Here is an 18,678-nt window from a genome sequence, read left to right on the forward strand (position 1 = left end):
GATACATGGGGGGCACCGGGCAGGCAGCATGGGGGGGTACATGGGGGGGCACCGGGCAGGCAGCATGGGGGGGGCACCGGGCAGGCAGCATGGGAGGGGTACATGGGGGGGCACCAGGCAGGCAGCATGGGGGGGTACATGGGGGGCACCGGGCAGGCAGCATGGGGGGGTACATGGGGGGGCACCGGGCAGGCAGCATGGGGGGGGCACCGGGCAGGCAGCATGGGAGGGGTACATGGGGGGGCACCGGGCAGGCAGCATGGGGGGGGCACCGGGCAGGCAGCATGGGAGGGGTACATGGGGGGGCACCGGGCAGGCAGCATGGGGGGGTACATGGGGGGCACCGGGCAGGCAGCATGGGGGGGTACATGGGGGGGCACCGGGCAGGCAGCATGGGAGGGGTACATGGGGGGGCACCGGGCAGGCAGCATGGGGGGGTACATGGGGGGCACCGGGCAGGCAGCATGGGGGGGCACCGGGCAGGCAGCATGGGAGGGGTACATGGGGGGGCACCGGGCAGGCAGCATGGGGGGGTACATGGGGGGGCACCGGGCAGGCAGCATGGGGGGGCACCAGGCAGGCAGCATGGGGGGGTACATGGGGGGGCACCGGGCAGGCAGCATGGGGGGGGCACCGGGCAGGCATGGGGGGTACATGGGGGGGCACCGGGCAGGCAGCATGGGGGGGTACATGGGGGGGCACCAGGCAGGCAGCATGGGGATGCCCCTCTAGAGTTGCCAGATGGTTTCAAAAAAAATACCAGACCAAAATTTATGGAGCAAAAAAAAAAGCACCAGGGAGACATTGAGGGGAGGTGGGGCTGAAATGCAGTCATGGCCCCTTTAATTCAGTCACAGCCCTTTTAATCCCCGCGTGTCCTGAGCAGGCTTCCCTCGGCACAGAGCCAGGTCCAGGAAAAGCAGAAAAACTTAATTAGAAAATACCGGACGTAGACATTTATCGGACACAAAGTCCAAATACCGGATACCTGGCAACCGTAGCCCTCCCAGCTGCCCTGTCCCATCCACCCAGCCCTGTACACATAGCATGAGTGTATTTTACCTAGGAGCGGGGACCCCTTCCTGCCTCTGCACTGCTCTCCAGGTTGCCGTGATAAGAACATAAGAGCAGACAGACTGAGTCAGACCAAAGGTCCATGCAGCCCAGTGTCCTGGCTGTCGCCAGCAGCCCATGCTAGATGCCCCGGGGGAGTGAAAAGAACAGATAATCATCAAGGGACCCAAAGGATGAGGATGTTCTGTGCCCTGCCAGTCACAGTGGTGTGCGTGCCTGTGTGTAGGGCGAGTGGGGGGAGGGAGTGGTAACGTCAGCTACAGGCTGCAGAGAAATCTTGGAGGTGCTCTGTGGGTAGAGGGTGTCTTAGCGGAGGAGCTAAGGGTTGAATGGCCCCAAGTTCGGATCTTCCCACCTCCAGAAGTGGGGGCCCTCCAGAGCAGGAGTGCAGCAGGATAGCAGAGAAACTTGCCCTCCCCGCACCCAGCCTCTGCCTGTTTGCAAGAGGCCAGCAGAGCTTACAATTAGCCAACTTTCAGTGTCATGAAAAGCCAGCTACAGCCATTAGCATGCGTTAAGCATGGCCCTGAACAGAGCGTACTCAACAGAGTCAGGTAGGAGATGTGAAAGGTTCATTAGTTGGCTGGCTCTGAAACCAGTTTTACACACATACTTATCAAGCTATCAGACAAGCTGCAAGGTTAGTGGATTTAAAAAACCAGCTGAGGAGGAGCTGCATAGATTCCAAAGGACCAAACAAGCATCTGACCTCCTGGATAACAGGACACAGAAATGCCCCAATTTATTTCCTACACCAGATCTTCCAAAAAACAGCCAGCTGGGATTGCAGGATGTGCTGAGCCCTCATCTGGATTTGGGGGCTGCTTGCCCCTCATATCCGAGCAACCACCAACCTCTCCGTACACTGGCGTGCAGAGTGGAATAACCCAGTATATCCTCTTGAAAACAAAGGCTGGCTGTGGAACTTGTTGGCTTTCTGGTGTAGCTTATGAAGATAAAACCCAAAGGGTGTGATATGCAAAGGCACCTGGCAGAATTAGGGCTCCTCACTCTCCCAGGTGCCCTTGGAGAGCACTCCACCTGCCCAAATCCCCACCCTGCAGCACTCCACCTGCCCAAATCCCCACTCCTGCTCATCAGAGTCTTGCAACTGTGCAGGAAGGGAGGGTCCGAAAGGTGAAGTCAGAGGCACTTTAAAAAGTCACAGTTTATTAGTGTGAATATAAAACCCAAATATGGTCCCAGATGGAAGAGGGGAAACAGCAGCAGTGAGAAGGCACTCGAAAGGCCTTGGAATGGACTCTGAGCAACAATCGTTAGCGCGGGGAACCAGTCAAAGCTCAGATGTACATTCGAAACTGAATGTCTCTCACTTTTCACATACACTGGGGAACGTTGGGAGGAGTATCCACCTCCTCTGCATCTAAACACACAGAGAGCATCCCACCCCTCCTGCCAAACGCTGCCATCTCTTAAGACGGTTACTGAATATTCCATGGGAATGGGATGTGTGTATTCACAGCCCATGTGTCAGGAGAAAAGGCCGGCTGTACCCAGTCTGCTTTTCACTGTACTGTGGGGATCAGAGGGGACCAGGGCAGGAAATGGGTTCAGGTGTTGGACAATTTTGCAAGAGGAGTAGAGCCCGATGTTGGAGTTAGCCCAGAAAAGCAGGAAGACAAGACCACAAACCCCTAGCACGCCGGGCTGGTGGACTTGCCTCCCAGAGCCACCAAGGTGCATTTGCTCGGGGCATATCTAGAGGACTGAACCTTAGTAGGGATAGTTACATACAGTCAGCTGGATCACCAAAAGCCTCTTCCGCCCAGCAACCCTGGGGGCCAGCTTCGGGCTCTCACTCTTCTTTTGCCCAGCCCAAGGCATGTCCTCTCCCTGAGAAGCAGGTACTTCGCCTGCTGGGAGCTGCGGAGAACTTCCCAATGCAAATGGGAGCCCCAGTTCCCAGCACGGGGTTAACCGGTGCTAGAATCACGGCAGCCCTTAGAGAACAGTCTGTCGTGGGAGCTCCTGGGACCTGCCGGGAGGTGACTGGAATCCAGGAGCTCTGGCAGATGGAGCCACAGCCACAGGGCTCCCTGGCTCTGCTCTGGTGCCAGCTGAGCCATTCCATTTCCCTGATGCTCAGTGTCTGACATTCCGTACATCCCACCCCTGCCCTTGCAGGCTCATCTGCAGCGGATAATCTCCTCGGTGGCCAGGCGCATGATTTTATTGAAGTCGAAGTGGATGTATTTCCTCCAGAACCTGCGGTCTCGCCCGTAGACCTGAGCGGGGTAACATGGGCTCCCTGTTAGGGACAGAAAAAGCCCCAGTCAGCTGCTGAACCCATCGCCTGCCTCTCGTTCAGGGGCAGCACCTAACTCTGGAGAGGCCAGTGGCCAAAGCTTTCAAACAAGCGGCCTAGTCATTAACAGCTGCTGAGCACACGTGGCCGCGGCCTAGGCATTCAGGGGCCTGATTCCCTGCTCCATTACACCAAGGGGGTCTTCTCCAGTTCACTGGAATCACGCCTGGCTCAAAGCAGGCCCACACGGTGCTAGGAGACTGCAACCTTGCTCACCCAATGACCGTGCCCCTGGACAGGGCATCTAAGGGTGCTGAGCCACGAGAACCACGGTAGTTATTCTTTCCAGGCCCGAGCTTTGGAGCAGAGGATGCTGGGCCTAGCGAAGGAAGGGGGGTGGAGGGAGTTGTTGGGGGCCGGGGTGAGCACCGACAGGGATGCAAGGAGTCACAGGAGCTCTGGCGGGCAGGCTGGCTCCCCACCCAGAGAGGAGGGAACTTCCCAAGCAGGCAAGGAAAGATGAGAAGAGGGAAACATGCTCTCAGGCGGGTACAGCTCGTACTCTTTGCTCTGCATTTTCTGGCCCTTTGCTTGGGACAGCCCAGTTCTGAGTCACTCTAATCAGCTGCTGCCAAAGGCCCCGAAGGAAAAGGGCCTGCAGGGGATGAACAAGCTGGGCGCTGCCCAGGGCTTGCTGGCCAGGGCCTCAGCAGAGAGGCAGGACTACATGATTCCTCCCAGAGAGAGCGGACAGCAGCAAAACTGGTCTTCCAAGGGGCCGTACAGCACAACTCACGCTGTAACTGCGGCAGATACACTCCCCACTGGCTGCGGATGCCACTCCAGGGTCAGAGGTCCCCTGCAGCTCAAATCCCCCTGCACTGTGTTAGCAGGGGGTCACGCTCCACTTCCGGGGGGCTTGCATACCATTCCACGAGGACAGACAAGGAGAGCGGCAGGAACAGATCCCCAAAGAAGCCTTCGGTCTCCAAGCCAGCCCCTTCCCCATGGCCACAGTGCCCAAGCCATGTTAAGGAGGGCTCAGATGAGATCTGAGTGGTTACAGGGTGGCAGAAAATGCTGAGCATTATGGCAATTCACACGACATAGGGCTCCAGGCTTGTGCTCGGCTTCCCTTACCAATGCCGTGAAATACCCGGGCAACGGCTCTGCCAGAGAACTTCTCCTCCTGGCGGAGGGACAGGAAATTCCGGATGTCCGAGCGGATCTGCCCTTCCCACTCCTGCAGCTACAGAGAAAACATGCGACATTCGTTAGGCTTTAGGGGCAAGGGAGGGGGGGAGAATATGCCAAGGTCCCTCCGGGAAACGGCTACTTTCTTCTGTTTACCATATCAATCAGTTGGCATCTAAATATTGTACTTACAGTTCTGTGACAGCACATGCATCAGTGTAAACAGGTTACTGTCCGTGTGACCCTTTAGGTGACATTGAATTGGCTAGTACATTTAACGTAGCCTGCTGTACAACTAGGCAAATACCTAGATGAATTAATGAACCCCCCGGAAGGCTTCTCTGTAATCCCACCCCAGCCCAGCGATATATGTAAATTGAGAACGGCTAATCTAAGAGACCCCCAGATTATGGCAGCAGGGAGAAACACTCTAATTCACTTTTAAGCCTCATGGCTGATACTCCTGCCCTCTTCGGTTTGAAGAGTGAAACCAAAGTGATCAGCTTCACTTAAGAATATAAGAACGGCCGTACTGGGTCGGACCAAAGGTCCATCTAGCCCAGTATCCTGTCTGCCGACAGTGGCCAGCACCAGGTGCCCCAGAGGGGGTGGACCGAAGACAATGATCAAGCGATTTGTCTCCTGCCATCCCTCTCCAGCCTCTGACAAACAGAGGCCAAGGACACCATTTTATCCCCTGGCTAATAGCCTTTTATGGACCTAATCTCCATGAAATTATCTAGCTTCTCTTTAAACTCTATTATAGTCCTAGCCTTCACAGCCTCCTCCAGCAAGGAGTTCCACAGGTTGACTACACGCTGTGTGAAGAAGAACTAGCACAGCCAGGCTGCAGGGAGTGTTTAGAGAGAGAGTCCAGGGACAGGAAAACCTACAGAAATACCCTTTTAAATTCCTATTAGGGACACCAGGAAGATGAAAAATGTAAAGCACTAGTTGTGAAGTGCCAGTGATGTCAATGGAACCAGGACAGGCCCTCATGTGTTACTAACAAGGCCTAAATTGAAAGGTGCAGAATAATTTGATGGCATCCTTTTAAACGTCTAAAAGCCAAGTGCAATGAAGGACAAACACAGACACACGAGCAAAGTGCTTCCCTGCTTCAGAAGAAGAGAAGTGTCTCAAACCCAGTCATAGAACATTCCCCCAAAGGGTGGCACCGCCTGTTGTCGATTCTCACACACACACACACACACACACACACACGCGCGCGCGCGCCCACCCACCCCTTTGCAAAGAGTGACACCCCTGAATCCAGGAGCAATCACTGCTTCACTGCTGCTGCGGACTTTGATCCGCTCAGGCCATCACACTGTGTGCGTCCATCCACAGTACAACCATATGCACAGCTGACACTAAACCTGGTGCCTGGGTGCCATGGTTTTAGGGGGCTCGCGGAGGCCAGCCTGCGAGTGGCTCAGGTGGGCTCAAAACCATCCACCAACCATGGGAAGCAACAAAGGGGTTTGCTCACTTTAATGTTATTGAGATCTGCCTCCTCCTCTTCTTCCTCGCACATTAGCCCGGTCCCATCCAGCGCAGGCTTCTTCTCAAAATAGTCCATCAACAAGGCCTTCAGCCGGGAGCTCCTCTCCCCATCCACATGCTCCGAGTACTGGGCGCCAGCGTGGCAGGCCACACTGCTCAGGACAAGGGGTGTTAGGGACAGACCGGGCACCGCTAGATCTTAGGGTGCAGGATCAGTGGAGAAGCAAGTGGGATGAACACAGGGAAGCAGGGAATGGGGTCCCAAGGGCAGGAGAGAAGCAAGGCGACATGTACAGAGCAAAACAACCACATTCTGCCCCCACCCTTGAATTCTCATCTGTTCCATGAAGGTTCTTCTCCAGCCCTCATCCCCGGAGAAGGTGAGGACCTGCCAGTCAGGCCTGGACTTGCACGGTTCTCTCATCCTCTCCCCAGGCAGGGAGCAATTTGTTTGGGAAGGCCTGGGGCAGCTGATGGCCATGCTGCTCTGAATTCACGTCAGAGAAGGCCGATCAGAGGAAGGGGTTGGTCTTTCATTCCTGTGGGAGCAGCTCCACTGGCCCAGTCATTTCAGGATCGGGGCCAACATTAAGACCCTCAGTTTCAGAAACTCTCTGTGGACTTCCCAAGCCAACCTCCCGGACTTCCATCCCCACCCCCACCCAGGCAGGCAGCACCAGCCTCCTCGCTGCCCCCCACCAGTCTGAGCTGCCGACAGACACGCAGGATTGCTGCATGTCGCCCTGCCCCACTGCTGTCTGCCCCACTGTTCCCAAATGCTAGACGCCCCCTTCGCTTCCGGTCTTCTCGCCAGGACACACTTCAACGCCCAGGGGCCCCCCCACCAGGGACGGCGGGCGGGTAAAAGCCAGGGCGTGAAAGGCTCGTGCTGCGACAGGCCACCCGCGGCGTGCGGAGCGGGGCTGGCTCCCCACGGCTGCCCACACTCACCTCTGGAAGGCCCTGAAGCAGGCCTGGAGCTGGCAGAGTGCAGTCGCTTCCCGCGCGGTCACCCGGCGGTGCAGGAAGCTGCACACAGAGTCCAGTTCCTGGTCCGTGAGGTCTCCGTAGGAGCGCAGGTGAAAGGCCAGGTCACTGAACTCCACCAGGACTCCGCTCTTCCCAGCGCCCCGGCAGCCTGAGCAGCAAGGAGGGGAAGGCTCTTTCATGGGCCGGGCTCAGGGTCCCGGGAGGACCCAGGCACAGCCAGGGGGCAGTGGTACAAACCCGCCACAGGGGAGAGGCATGAGTCTGTCACAGGGCTCGGAGGGGGGCCAGAAACCGTACCGGAGCTCTGGACTTCGCCCTGAGCACCCCAGAGGGCCAATCCCATGTACACCAGGGGCATTTTTAGAGACCCTGCCTACTGCAGATGCTGCAAGAACCCACATGTGCTGCCGGAGCAGAGGGGGTTTTACCCTTCCAGCTCTGCTCTCTCTGGCGCTCCCTCCCCCTGCTCTGCCCCTACACCCCCGAGAACCCGGCTCAGGCCAGCCCCTGCACCTTTCTGCAGCTGTGTGCTCCACTGGAGCTGGCGCAGGGCTCGCTTCACCGGCAGAACCTCCCAGCCCATGGAGTCACTGAGGGCGATCACGTCGAATTCCACAGAGCTGGCGTGCGTGTGGTCCACCCCGGCCAGGCGCTCCCGGGCCAGGCACACGGCGACGGGCGGGGAGCTGAGAGCGGGCAGGGAGAAAAACCACGGAGGCAGACGCTGAGAACCCAGAGACAGAATCGAAGCTGGCAGCAGTAACATGGGAGCTGGGGAGGGGAGAAGGGGGCTAGAGCCGGGAGCCAGGAATTGCTCCGATTTCGTCCTAGCTCTGACACAGCCTCCCTCCGCAGCCTGAGGCCTGTCACTTAGCCAGTTCCCCACCACTCTGCGAGACTCAATGAGGCAAGACGTGCAAAGCTCCGTGTCTTTTTATGAGCATCGGGTTTGTTCCACTGGCACCTCACACTGGGGCCTCTGCCAGCCAAGCCCTGGCACTGCAGACGTCAAGGGAGGCAGCCCAGAGGCTCTTGGCCAGCCAGGACCAATTCCTTTCTCAGAGCCCTTTGCGTCCGTACTACCTGGCCAGCAGGCCGGGGTGCTGCGACCAGCCTGGCAGCTGGCACGCAAACAGGCAGCAAACATCCAGGGGAACCGCAGCCCGGCGGGGCTGCTCCGTCAGAGTCCAGCTGTGCTGAGCAGACCTCAGGGCAGCAACGCAAGGCACAGTTCAGAGCAGAGCTCAAATCTATTGCCTCCCTAGCCCCGTGACGACACCAAAAAGCAGCCCCTCCTTTGGGGACCTCTTAGCTGTTCCTTAGCCAGAGATGCTCCCTGGAAGAGCCCTGCCGGCGCTTCCCAGTGCTGCCACTTGCCGTGCTCAGGAGGGGCCGGCGGGGGGAGCTTGCACTCCGAGCGAGAACGCTCCAGCGCGGTCACCTGCCAGCGCGGACATTCCCCAGCGTCTGCACCGCACCTGAGCGGGGTCCCCATGCCCAGCGCGGAAGGGCTCCGACTGCATCATGCCTACGCCGCACAGCGACTCTCACCTCTTTGCAATCGCCCTGAGCTGCTGGGGGCCCCCATAACACACCACCCGGCAGGAGGAGAAAGTGGGGTGCAGCAGCTCCACCCAGCGCCGTGGGTGCAGCTCCAGGTAGCACAGCAGGGTCTCGATGCCTGGAGCAGGAGAGAAGAAATGCGCCAGTCGTGGGGAATGCAGATGGGACTGGCCTGAGCAGCGTGCGGGCCCAGCTCCCCAGGGGCACACCTCCGGCTGAGCCTCCCATGCAGGACCTGCCCCGCTCTCCGCCTGGCTTGCTCAAGAGCAGGGCGTGGTGGGACAGGAGCCATCCCGCTGTTCAAGAGGAGCAGCTCCATGCTGCTCCCTTCTCCTGGCACAAGGCACGCCCCTCACGCTCACAGCAAGGCGCAGGCCCTTGGCGGGACACAGGCCAGAGCAGCCCCAGCCTGGCCGGGCAACCTTCCAACACCAGATGTGACAGCTCGTCTGCACTTTTCCTCCCGCAACAGACACAGCAGCAAGGCCTGGGCCAACCTACAACGGAAGCAGGTCTGGGCAGCCCATTGGGCCAGGCCGAAGGGCCAACCACCAGGCCTGCCCTGCCCCAGCCCAGCCGGCGCGGAGGGACCTGCTGCCCCCACCCCACTCCACCCCAGCAGGCGCCGGATCTGCTGGTCCTCCTGCCATCCGCACTGGATGTTGCCCAAAGCCAAACAAGCCCACGCTACCCCGCCCGGGGGCCTCCTCCTGCCCACAGAGCTGAAGGGAAGAAGAATTTGCTGTCCCGGTGGCCATGCCAGGAAGCGGCGGGAGCCTCACCTTCCTCTCGGACATCCAGGGACTCCACCGTCTGCTGCACAGGGATGGCGCGTTCGTGTTTGTAACACACTCGCTGCAGCCCACTCTTCCTGTCAGCCCAACACGCCGGCTCCTCGCCGGCTCCCATGAGCTCCAGCATCTCAGTGTCCGACACCTCAGGCCCCTGTGGGGAAACAACATAGAACATTAGAACAGGAAGGGACCTCGAGAGGCATCGAGTCCCGTCCCCTGCCCTCCCGCCAGGACCTAGCACCATCTAGACCGTCCCTGACAGAGATCTAGCTAACTGGCTCTTAAATCTCTCCAGAGACGGGGATTCCACAACCTCCCTGGGCAATTTATTCCAGTGTTTCACCACCCTGACAGGAACTTTTTCCTAATGTCCAACCTAAACCTCCCCTGCTGCAGTTTAAGCCCCTTGCTTCTTGATCTGTCCTCAGAGGCCAAGATGAACTCAGAGGCCATGGGACTGCTCTGCTACCCCCTACCCCAGTAAAGGAGAACTAACAGCAGCAGACACAGTTTTCTGGGTCCTAGTGACGTCCCCCCCCCAGTCTGGCACCTGAGGCCTCAGTTTGCCTCATGGTAAGGCCAGTCCTGCTTGTGGTCCACTCTGACCCCTAGATCCCTTTCTGCAGTGCTCCTCCCTAGACAGCCACTTCCCATTGTGTATGTGTGACACTGATTGTTCCTTCCTAAGGGGAGCACTTTGCATTTGTCCTTATTCAACTTCACCCTGTTGACCTCCGACCATTTCTCCAGTGTCCAGATCATTTTGAATTCTGACCCTCTCCCCCAAAGCACTCGCAACCCCTCCCAGCTTGGGATCATCTGCAAACTCCATAAGCGTCCTCCCTGTGCCAGAGTCTAAATCGCTGATGAAGATACTGAACAGACCCCTGCGGAGCCCCACGTGTTCTGCCCTTCCAGCAGATTGTGAACCGTTAACAACAGCTCTCTGGGAAGGGTCATCCGGGAGCCCTTCTCTGGCAGGAGGTAGCAGAGGGGAGCAGCGGGCGCTGCAGACCTCCTTCCTCCCTGAGCCCACACGCAGCCCCTCTCCACGACTCCCAACGCAGCTCCCACCCGCAGGGGCCCCGTGTGGCAGGGACACAGGCTGCAGCTTTGCTCCCACCAGCCAGGCCTTCCCCAGCCCACTCCTAAGCCGGTTCAGATGGAATCTGGATTCCCAGCTGAGCAGGCGGCATGAAGCTCCCCTTCATCTCCAGAGAAGGTGCAGCCCGGGAAAGCCGGCCGTACCACGGCCCCACGCACCATCCTGGCCCATGTCTCCGCACATCCAGCTGCACCCCCTCCTGGGGCGGGAGAGTAGGCCACTCTGAACCTGCCACCAGGCAAACGGCAAGGGGCGGGCCAATCAGCTGGAGATGCAGCATGGCATGCTGGGACATGTAGTTCCCACAGGCTGCAGTGAAAGAGAGGGGGCAGCCCAGGTCGTGCTTCGGCTACCCCGGCGGTCAGGGGTCATTCCTCACCCCGCTGAGGTCCCGTTGTTTGCGGTGAAGCTCCAGGCACCTACAGCGAGGGAAAACCTTCTGCACTAGCTTCTTAATGGTGAAGAAATCCACCGTGTCGGCGTAGATGTGCCGCCGGAGCTCGTGCAGATCCCTGCCCTGGGAAGGAAACGGAGCCAGGGAGCATGGGGCGAGAGCAGCCCCTGCCACGCACGCTGAGCCCAGAGCTTCCCAGCTGCTGGCGGGGAAACTAGGCCAAGAACAGCTGCCTGCTCGGGGCTCGCTATGTCGGAGGCTGGGCAGCACAGAACCAGGCCGTTTCCCTCCTGCCAATAGGAGGCAGGAATCTGGATCTGTGGCGAGTTTCCCTGACTCCAGACTCAGTGGAGCCGGTGACCAGTTTCTTCAGGACAGGGCTCCAGGGCCAAGGGTGGGCTGTGCCCTAGAGAGCCCCTGCTCTGGGATTCACTGGGGGCACACAAGAGCCATGCACCTCCCCAGCATGGCTGCAGCAACTAGCTGCTAAGGAGGCGCGTTCAGTTGGACCGGGATTTCGACGGCTGCAGCAGACGTGGCTGGGGGGACTCACTGGCTCTCGGATTAGCCTCCACCCCTCTGGCCGCGATTACCTCCGGATCCAGGAAGAGATGGCAGTGCGCCGGCTTCCCGTCCCGCCCCGCCCGGCCGATCTCCTGCACGTAGCTCTCAAAGTTCTTGGGCATGTTGTAGTGCACAATCCCGCGCACGTCGGACTTGTCTAGCCCCATGCCAAAGGCCACCGTGGCCACCACGATCCGCAGCTGGCCGCACATGAAGTTGTTCTGCACGCGGCGGCGCTCGGCAGCGGACATGCCTCCGTGGTAGGAATCGGCGACCCACTTGAGAGGCCGCCGGAGGCGCTTCTTGGCTACACCACGGTGAGAGAGAGAGAAAACCGGGAATGATGGTTGTGAGCACGGGCGTAGGGCTCCCCGTTGTCAGAGCCCCTGCGAGCGTTTGCAAACTGCTCCGAGGTACAACCGAGCAACAGACAAAGTGTCGAGAATACATCCCCCCGGCTAGACACCCTTGCACTGGGGAGCAAGGGCATTCCTGCTCCAGCGACACCGCATTCCCAGCCACTCCCTCGGCGGGGTTTCTACGACGGAGCATTCACCCCGGTTGTAAGTAATTCAGTCTTTGCTCCGTAGCTCAGATCTGGGCACGGCCGACAAAGGGGGGAGTGGTTCAAGTGTCAGAGTCAAACACCTGGGCAGGCCTATAGGCCAGACGGCAGGAATCCTTGCCCAAAGCACCTTCCTGGCATCACACGTGCAAGGCTGCGCCTCCCGCACCGAGATCACGGGTTGTGGCTTTCTGGGACCTCCGTGACTTCTGCAGCAGCCCACGTGGCTGGCCCAGGAGCCACCTGAGCAATGGGGCAGCCCCTGGACCAGCTGCACCAGCCACCATGCCCCCATCCCCCAGCAGCAGGAGTCTGGGTGTCGGACGCGCCCAGGGCTAGGGGGACTCCGGGCAGCACTTACTTCAGGAGGCTCTTGGGATGCAGAGACATCCCCCTCCCTCGGCTCCTACGTGGAAGCGTGGCCAGGCAGCTGCGTGCGCTGTTTCTGCCTGCAAGTCCTCTCCCTGCAGTTCCTATTGGCCATAGTTCCTGACCAATGGGATTTGAGGAGGTAGCACTTGGGGTGGGGTGCAGAGACACCCGCCCCCAGCCATGCTCCACTTAGGAGCCGAGGAAGGGACCTGTCACAGCTTCCAGGGATCCAGTAGGGAGCCTCCCAGCCACTGCCCTGCAGGGGGCCCAGGTCTGAGCACCGGCACACCTCCCCCCTGAGTATCTGCAGCACCTCCTGGGCCATCCCCACCCCCAAGCCTGTAAGATTTAGTCGGGGATATAGTAAGTCAGGGACAGGTCGTGGGCCGGGCACTTTTGTTTACTGCGCGTGACCTGTCCATGACTTTTACTGAAGACACCTGTGAGCCTCTCTGACGTGGCAGCACCTGACGTGGTTTAGCCCCGCCCCCCGTCTATAACGGGGCAAGCAACGGCCACGCATCTGCTGCTGACAGAGCTGGGGAAGGCATTGCCCCGCCCACGTGCAGCCCTGGACAGCCAGGGTGGGGACCCAGCACTGGGGGGGGGGGGGGGGGAGGGAGTTTCACTCTCCACTGACGCAGGAGGTGTTGGCACTCAACTGAACTCAAGGGCCCAGTGGCCTGAGCCTTCGTGGGAAGCCTTGTGTATCCTAGGCAGCTTCCTCCTGTCGACAATTCATCCCAGCAGGCTCCTGGGCTCCAGCGTACCGCTATGACGGACGCTCCAGGCAGGGGCTCTCGAATCTCAGGGAGGGGCAGGCTCATGCGTCCCTCTCTGCAGCTGCAGAACAGCCCAGCCAGGACACCCCCTACCTGTGGCTTTCTTCCTTTCCCCAGCGCTCTCGGCAGGGTGCTGCTCCTCGGCCGGCGGGGCCTCCCGGAGCGTTACGCCCTGCAGGCAGGTGCGGATCAGCGCCGCAATCCGGGCCGTCTCCTCTCGCCGGGTGCAGTAAACGATGACCGAGTCCAGGCCCCCAAACCTCTCTCCCTGCAGCAGCGAGACCAGGGCCTGGGATCACACAAAGAGAGAATGAGTCTCCCCTCCCGACGAGCTTCTCAAGGCAACCTGCACCTCTCACAGGGCTGGAAAACCCTCCCCTGCGTTTCGGAGCCCCTGGAAGGCAGGGAGAATGGCCCGCTCCCTCGGACACGCCCCCAGCCCATCCCTGGGGACTTCTGCTCCCTGCGCCGCATAGAACCCCAGACAGCCCCGTGCCCCAGCAGATCCAGTTAGCCCCACGGAGCATTTCCTGCTCCCTCAGAGACCAGACACACCTGGCAGCCGCGTCACGGCTCCCACGAACACCACACAACCGCTCGGGTCCAGGGACGGGTCCTGTGCGGAGCGGAGACTGCAGGGTGATCCCCCACGCAGGGATTCAGAGAGATGGCAGAAAGCTGCCCTAGTGATTCAACAGCCAGGCAGGTCTCTTGCAAGTTCCCGGAGAGCCCTGCCCCCCTCCCTACCTGATCCTTGTCCCTGTCCGTGGAGACAGACAGGTGCAGGTTTGGGGGAACGGCGGCGGAGCGCACGGCTATCCCCTCCTCCTCCTGGATGCCCAAGTGGTGGGCCACATCCTGCGCTGTGGCTAGCGTGGCCGTGGCCGTAAGGCCCAGAAGGCAGCGCACCCCCAGGCGGTCCCGGAGCACCTGCCGGGAGAAGAGCCGTCACTCCCCAACACAGGCGCCGGCATTTCCCGGCCAAGAGGCAACGGTGCGCCATGTGGGGCACAGCCCCTACCCACCCGCTCCCCCTCCCCACTGCACCGCTCTGCTCGGGAAGGGGCCACAAGAGGCAATGGTGCGCCATGTGGGGCACAGCCCCTTCCCACCCGCTCCCCGTCCCCACTGCACCGCTCTGCTCGGGAAGGGGCCACAAGAGGCAGTGGTGCGCCATGTGGGGCACAGCCCCTTCCCACCCGCTCCCCCTCCCCCTCCCCACAGCACCGCTCTGCTCGGGAAGGGGCCACAAGAGGCAAGCGGAGCAGGGGTCAGAGTGCGGTTCCCAGCAGGGAATTAGCCACGTCCGAGTCCCTTCCCCAGCACCCCAAGTCCCATTGCTGCGTCTAACATGGGCAGGGGGGGTCTTCACAGCCTCGGCCAGCTCCCCACCCCCACAGGCAGGCGTCTCATGCGGAGCCAGGGAGCCCATCCCCCGCCCGGCGTACCTTACAGAGCCGCAGGTAGCAGGGGCGGAAGTTGTGGGACCACTCGGAGACACAGTGCACTTCGTCGATGCAGGCAAACGCCACCGGCGGGAGCTGGTCGGCAGAGGGGAGGCAGCTGGACCCCGCCCCGCCCCCGCCCACCAGGGCCTCCGGGGAGAGCAACAGCACGTGCACCTTCCCTGCCTTCACCTGCGGACACGCAGCATCAGGAGCGTTCCCCCGCAAGAGGTACGCCTACCCAGCCCCCGCCCCAGAAATACACTCCGGGGGGGAGCTCAGGGGATTCCCTTAAACTCACCCCCTCCAACCCGGCCCAGCTGGGAGGGCTAGAAGGTTCCCCCCTCCATTGGCTGCTCAGTGCGAGGAGCTGGGAGCTCTCAGGTCAGATCCTGCACCCCAGAAGCCGCCAATACAATCCGCACCGTAACGGCCTGGCCCTCTCCCCTACGGGTGTGCCTGCAGAGCGCGGGCATGTCCCTGTTCCCCTCACCAGCCAGAGGCAGGCCCAGCGAGCAAGGCCCAGGGCTGGCGACACACGCCCGTTGCTCTGGAGTACGGTCGGGGTGAATTTCAATCAGAACCTCGCCACATGGAGACAAGCAGCGCCCAAGGGCGAGCCCACCCGACATCTGTGGACATGTCCCACCGGCTCCCATTCGCCGGCAGGCGCGTGAGCGTCACCATCCCTTAGACAAGATCCAGCTCGGCGCCTATGAACGGACAGCGCACTGCACAGAGCAGCCTGCCCCCAGGCCAAGGCACCCTGTGCTCTGTATTCCCTTCGGCCAGCTCCTCCGGGAAGGGTCCTGCCATCCCAAGCAACCCACCTTTTCCATAGCAGCCTCTCGCTGGCTCTGCGACATGTTGGAGTGAACGCAGACCGCCTTCAGGTGCGGGGGCAGCCCTGAAACCTGGGAACGAAGCGCAGGGCATGCCCCCCTCAATGCTCGGCAGTTCGGTGCGGGGGCTGGCTCCAGACTCCAGATCCAGCAGCCCACGCTCCACTGCAAACCTTGTGTCAGAGGCTTCGGATTTCCTGCCTCCCACGTCAGAAAGGACAGAGCCCTTAGCAGAGCAGAGTTCCTGGCCACCCCCTCTCCCGGCCCTGGAAACGGGATGGCTCTGCAGAGGAGATATACGTATTCCCGGACGTACCACCCCCGGGGGTGAGGGGCCGATGAAGGACAGGATAAAGGAGGGACAGAATCGGGCCCATTCCTGTTTCTGAAGTCAACAATCAGGCTCCTCGTTTCAAAGGGATCAGGTGGGGGTCGGGGGCGAGGGAGAAGGAGCCGATGCAGCCAGGCTGCGGCCGACGCCACATCCCGTTTACCTGGTCATCCATCAGCGACACGAGCGGGGAGACCACCAGGGTGATGCACTTGGAGCGCTTGCCGTACAAGTAGGCCGGGAGCTGGTAGCACAGCGACTTGCCCATCCCCGTCGACAGGACGACCAGCGTGGACAGACCTGGCTCGCAAACGGCAGCAGCAGGGTCAGCAGCTGCCATCCATGGGTTTGGCATGGAAAGGGGGCAGAGAGATGGAGGGGGGCTCGTGCCTTTCCACCCAGCTGGGACGGTCTGGGGGAAGCGCTCTCGGGGCTCACCCCCTTTAGACAAGCGGCTAGCCCCAGCCACCTTGTGCCAGGAATGCCCGTTCCGGCGTGGGTGGGGACAGCAGGAAGGACCTGCTGCAGGGAAAGACAGACGGCTTACCTGAGAGAACCCTCATGACGGCCAGCTCCTGGCCCGGGCGGAAGGCGCTGTATCCCAGCTCGGCCAGAGCCTGAAACACCTCCGCAGGGGTCTCTGCCAGCGTGGAGACACACATGCATCAGCAGAGGGCTCTGCCGGCTGCAAAGCCCAGCGACACGCACAGGCAGTGAGCAGGCAGGGCGGGGAATGGACTCGGATCCCCGCTTTCTAGCTGCGCTCTGGGAAGGCAGGGAGGCTACTGCTTAGAGGAAGAACTGGGAGTCAGGACGCCTGGGTCTGGGAGCGATGCCCGGTCTATGGCTTAAAACAGGAGGCGTCGGGTTTTATTCACAGCCAGAGCGGTTCTCCCTGAGGGGAAAAGCGGCGAGGAGTCCTGGGGCACCTTCTAGACTAACAGACGTGTTGGAGCAGAAGCTTTTGTGGGCAAAGACCCACTTGGTCGATGCATGTGATGAAGTGGGTCTTTGCCCACGAGAGCTTCTGCTCCAACACATCTGTCAGTCTAGAAGGTGCTCCAGGACTCCTTGTCGCTTTTGCAGATCCAGACTAGCACGGCTGCCCCTCTGGCTCCCTGAGGGGAACAGGCAGGAGCCGAATGTGAAGGCTGCTCGTGGCGATGCGCTCCCCATTCCCTCCACCGTGGCAGGGCTGCTCCTGGAGACGAGTAGCACCAGGGCCCCCGGAGAGCCATGTGCCCAGGTCAGGAAGCCAATTCTACACCCCTGGGTCGGGGCCTGCGGCACAGGGAGGCAGGTTTGCACAAGAGAGGCCCCGTGCACCCAAGGCGGGTCCAGCGCACGCTCACCGTAATCCCAGTCACTCGCAAGAGCTTCCTTTCTTACCTCTCACCTTCCCATCCTGGCCCAGCGCATAGAGAGGCTCCATGGGTGGGGGCGGAGCAGGGGGCTCATACACAGGCCTCTGCACGTGCAGGTCAAACTCCTCCTCGCCAGCCCTCTCAGGCCTGCTTCTGCTCTCCACTGGGGATGGAAAGGAACGGGGACAAGCCAATGAAACCCCCGCCAGGGTTATACAGCACTGGCTGGGAGGAAATCCAAGGCACTGGCCACCCTAGGTGTGGCATTTTCCCCTTGGTCAGTACAGTGCCCCAGCGCAGTATGGGGGAGGCCATGTGCGGCCGGAGCCGCCTGCACGCACAATAGCCCCAGGCTAGAAACTCTGACCCCTTCTGGCCATTAAAGACCCTTTGTGAGCTGGGATATTAACCCCAGTGCCCTGCTCAAATGCAAACCTGGGGAATTATTTTCTACCTCCCTCAATTCCCTCTGTGGGTCTAGCTAGAGGCAGGACTCTCCTTCGCTTCCTGCCCTAGCCTGTCAGGAGGTGCGGCTGTAGGCTGGTAAGCAGCTGTTACGTTCCACCCCAGAGGCAGACGCAATGATTCCCATGCACGGTGCCTCTGTGCTCTCGCTCTTGCTGCAGTGTTTGCAGGGCGCTTTATGTAGCTCCTTTGATCCAAAAATCCTACGCACTTGTATCATTTTCAATTGCCTGGCCAGGCCTCAGCCCAGGGCAGGGATAGACAGAGCACACGGCTCTGGGGGCGATATCCTCCTGGCCACAGAGGAGTCACCCCGTCTGTCCACACTCACCAGGCTAGGCCCAGCTGCTGTGTTTGATCCCACTGATCACCAGATATCCCTGGCTGGCCTCCAGCGCTGTGTCTAGACCACACCCCTCTGTCGACAGAGGGATGTAAATGAGGCGCTTCAAAAGTGCAAATGAAGCAGGGATTTAAATATCCCACGCTTCATTTGCATAATCACGTCAAGGCGCTCTTTCGAAAAAGCGCCATTTCGAAAGTAAAACAGCAGTCTAGACACGGTTCTTTCGAAAACGGCAGGCTTTACGGGAAAGGTTTACAGAATCTTTCGAAAAAGCCTGCCGTTTTTGAAAGAACCATGTCTAGACTGCGGTTTTACTTTCGAAATGGCGCTTTTTCGAAAGAGCGCCATGACACAATTATGCAAATGAAGCACGGGATATTTAAATCCCCGCTTCATTTGCACTTTCGAAGTGCCTCATTTACATCTCTCTGTCGACAGAGGGGTGATCTAGACACAGCGCAGGAGGCTACAGGAGTGACCAGATAATAACCCAGGCTGTGCCGTGGCTGGAAGGAGCTAGGCTTGGACTTAAGTGTCTGCAAACTCTGAAGCCATGGGGGCACCACACACAAACTCCCTCGCATGCAGCGGACCAGCTCCCATACAACACTGCGGCCTCCTGGAAAGAGGGAAAGGCTGCCTGAGATGGCTTAGTTGGGGCTGGCCCTGCGTTGGGCCAGGGGCTGGATTCGATGACTCCTGAGGTCTCTTCCAGC

General features: G+C 60.1%; 1 protein-coding gene across 5 annotated transcripts in view; it reads right to left on the reverse strand.

The window, feature by feature from the left end:
* Window positions 1-2,227: 2,227 nt before the first annotated feature.
* RECQL4 (RecQ like helicase 4) overlaps window positions 2,228-18,678 on the reverse strand; it is a 65,438-nt gene continuing 48,987 nt past the window's right edge. For 3 of the 5 annotated variants that reach the window (XM_075919953.1, XM_075919952.1, XM_075919951.1), the window contains 16 exons: window positions 17,177-17,314; window positions 16,335-16,427; window positions 15,951-16,087; window positions 15,445-15,528; window positions 14,618-14,806; window positions 13,917-14,099; window positions 13,263-13,458; window positions 11,480-11,757; window positions 10,872-11,009; window positions 9,376-9,538; window positions 8,582-8,711; window positions 7,544-7,716; window positions 6,992-7,178; window positions 6,027-6,192; window positions 4,481-4,589; window positions 2,228-3,343 (listed from right to left, as the gene is read on the reverse strand). In XM_075919953.1, the coding sequence (XP_075776068.1) occupies window positions 3,222-3,343; window positions 4,481-4,589; window positions 6,027-6,192; window positions 6,992-7,178; window positions 7,544-7,716; window positions 8,582-8,711; window positions 9,376-9,538; window positions 10,872-11,009; window positions 11,480-11,757; window positions 13,263-13,458; window positions 13,917-14,099; window positions 14,618-14,806; window positions 15,445-15,528; window positions 15,951-16,087; window positions 16,335-16,427; window positions 17,177-17,314 (2,486 nt within the window). In that variant the 3' untranslated portion in view covers window positions 2,228-3,221. Of the gene's footprint in view, window positions 3,344-4,480; window positions 4,590-6,026; window positions 6,193-6,991; window positions 7,179-7,543; window positions 7,802-8,581; window positions 8,712-9,375; window positions 9,539-10,871; window positions 11,010-11,479; window positions 11,758-13,262; window positions 13,459-13,916; window positions 14,100-14,617; window positions 14,807-15,444; window positions 15,529-15,950; window positions 16,088-16,334; window positions 16,428-17,176; window positions 17,315-18,678 lie in introns of those variants that run through there. The other 2 variants (XM_075919954.1, XR_012901158.1) reach the window with 2 other exon arrangements.

Source organism: Pelodiscus sinensis, chromosome 2 (genome assembly GCF_049634645.1).
Source record: "Pelodiscus sinensis isolate JC-2024 chromosome 2, ASM4963464v1, whole genome shotgun sequence".
Lineage (NCBI taxonomy): Eukaryota > Metazoa > Chordata > Testudines > Trionychidae > Pelodiscus > Pelodiscus sinensis.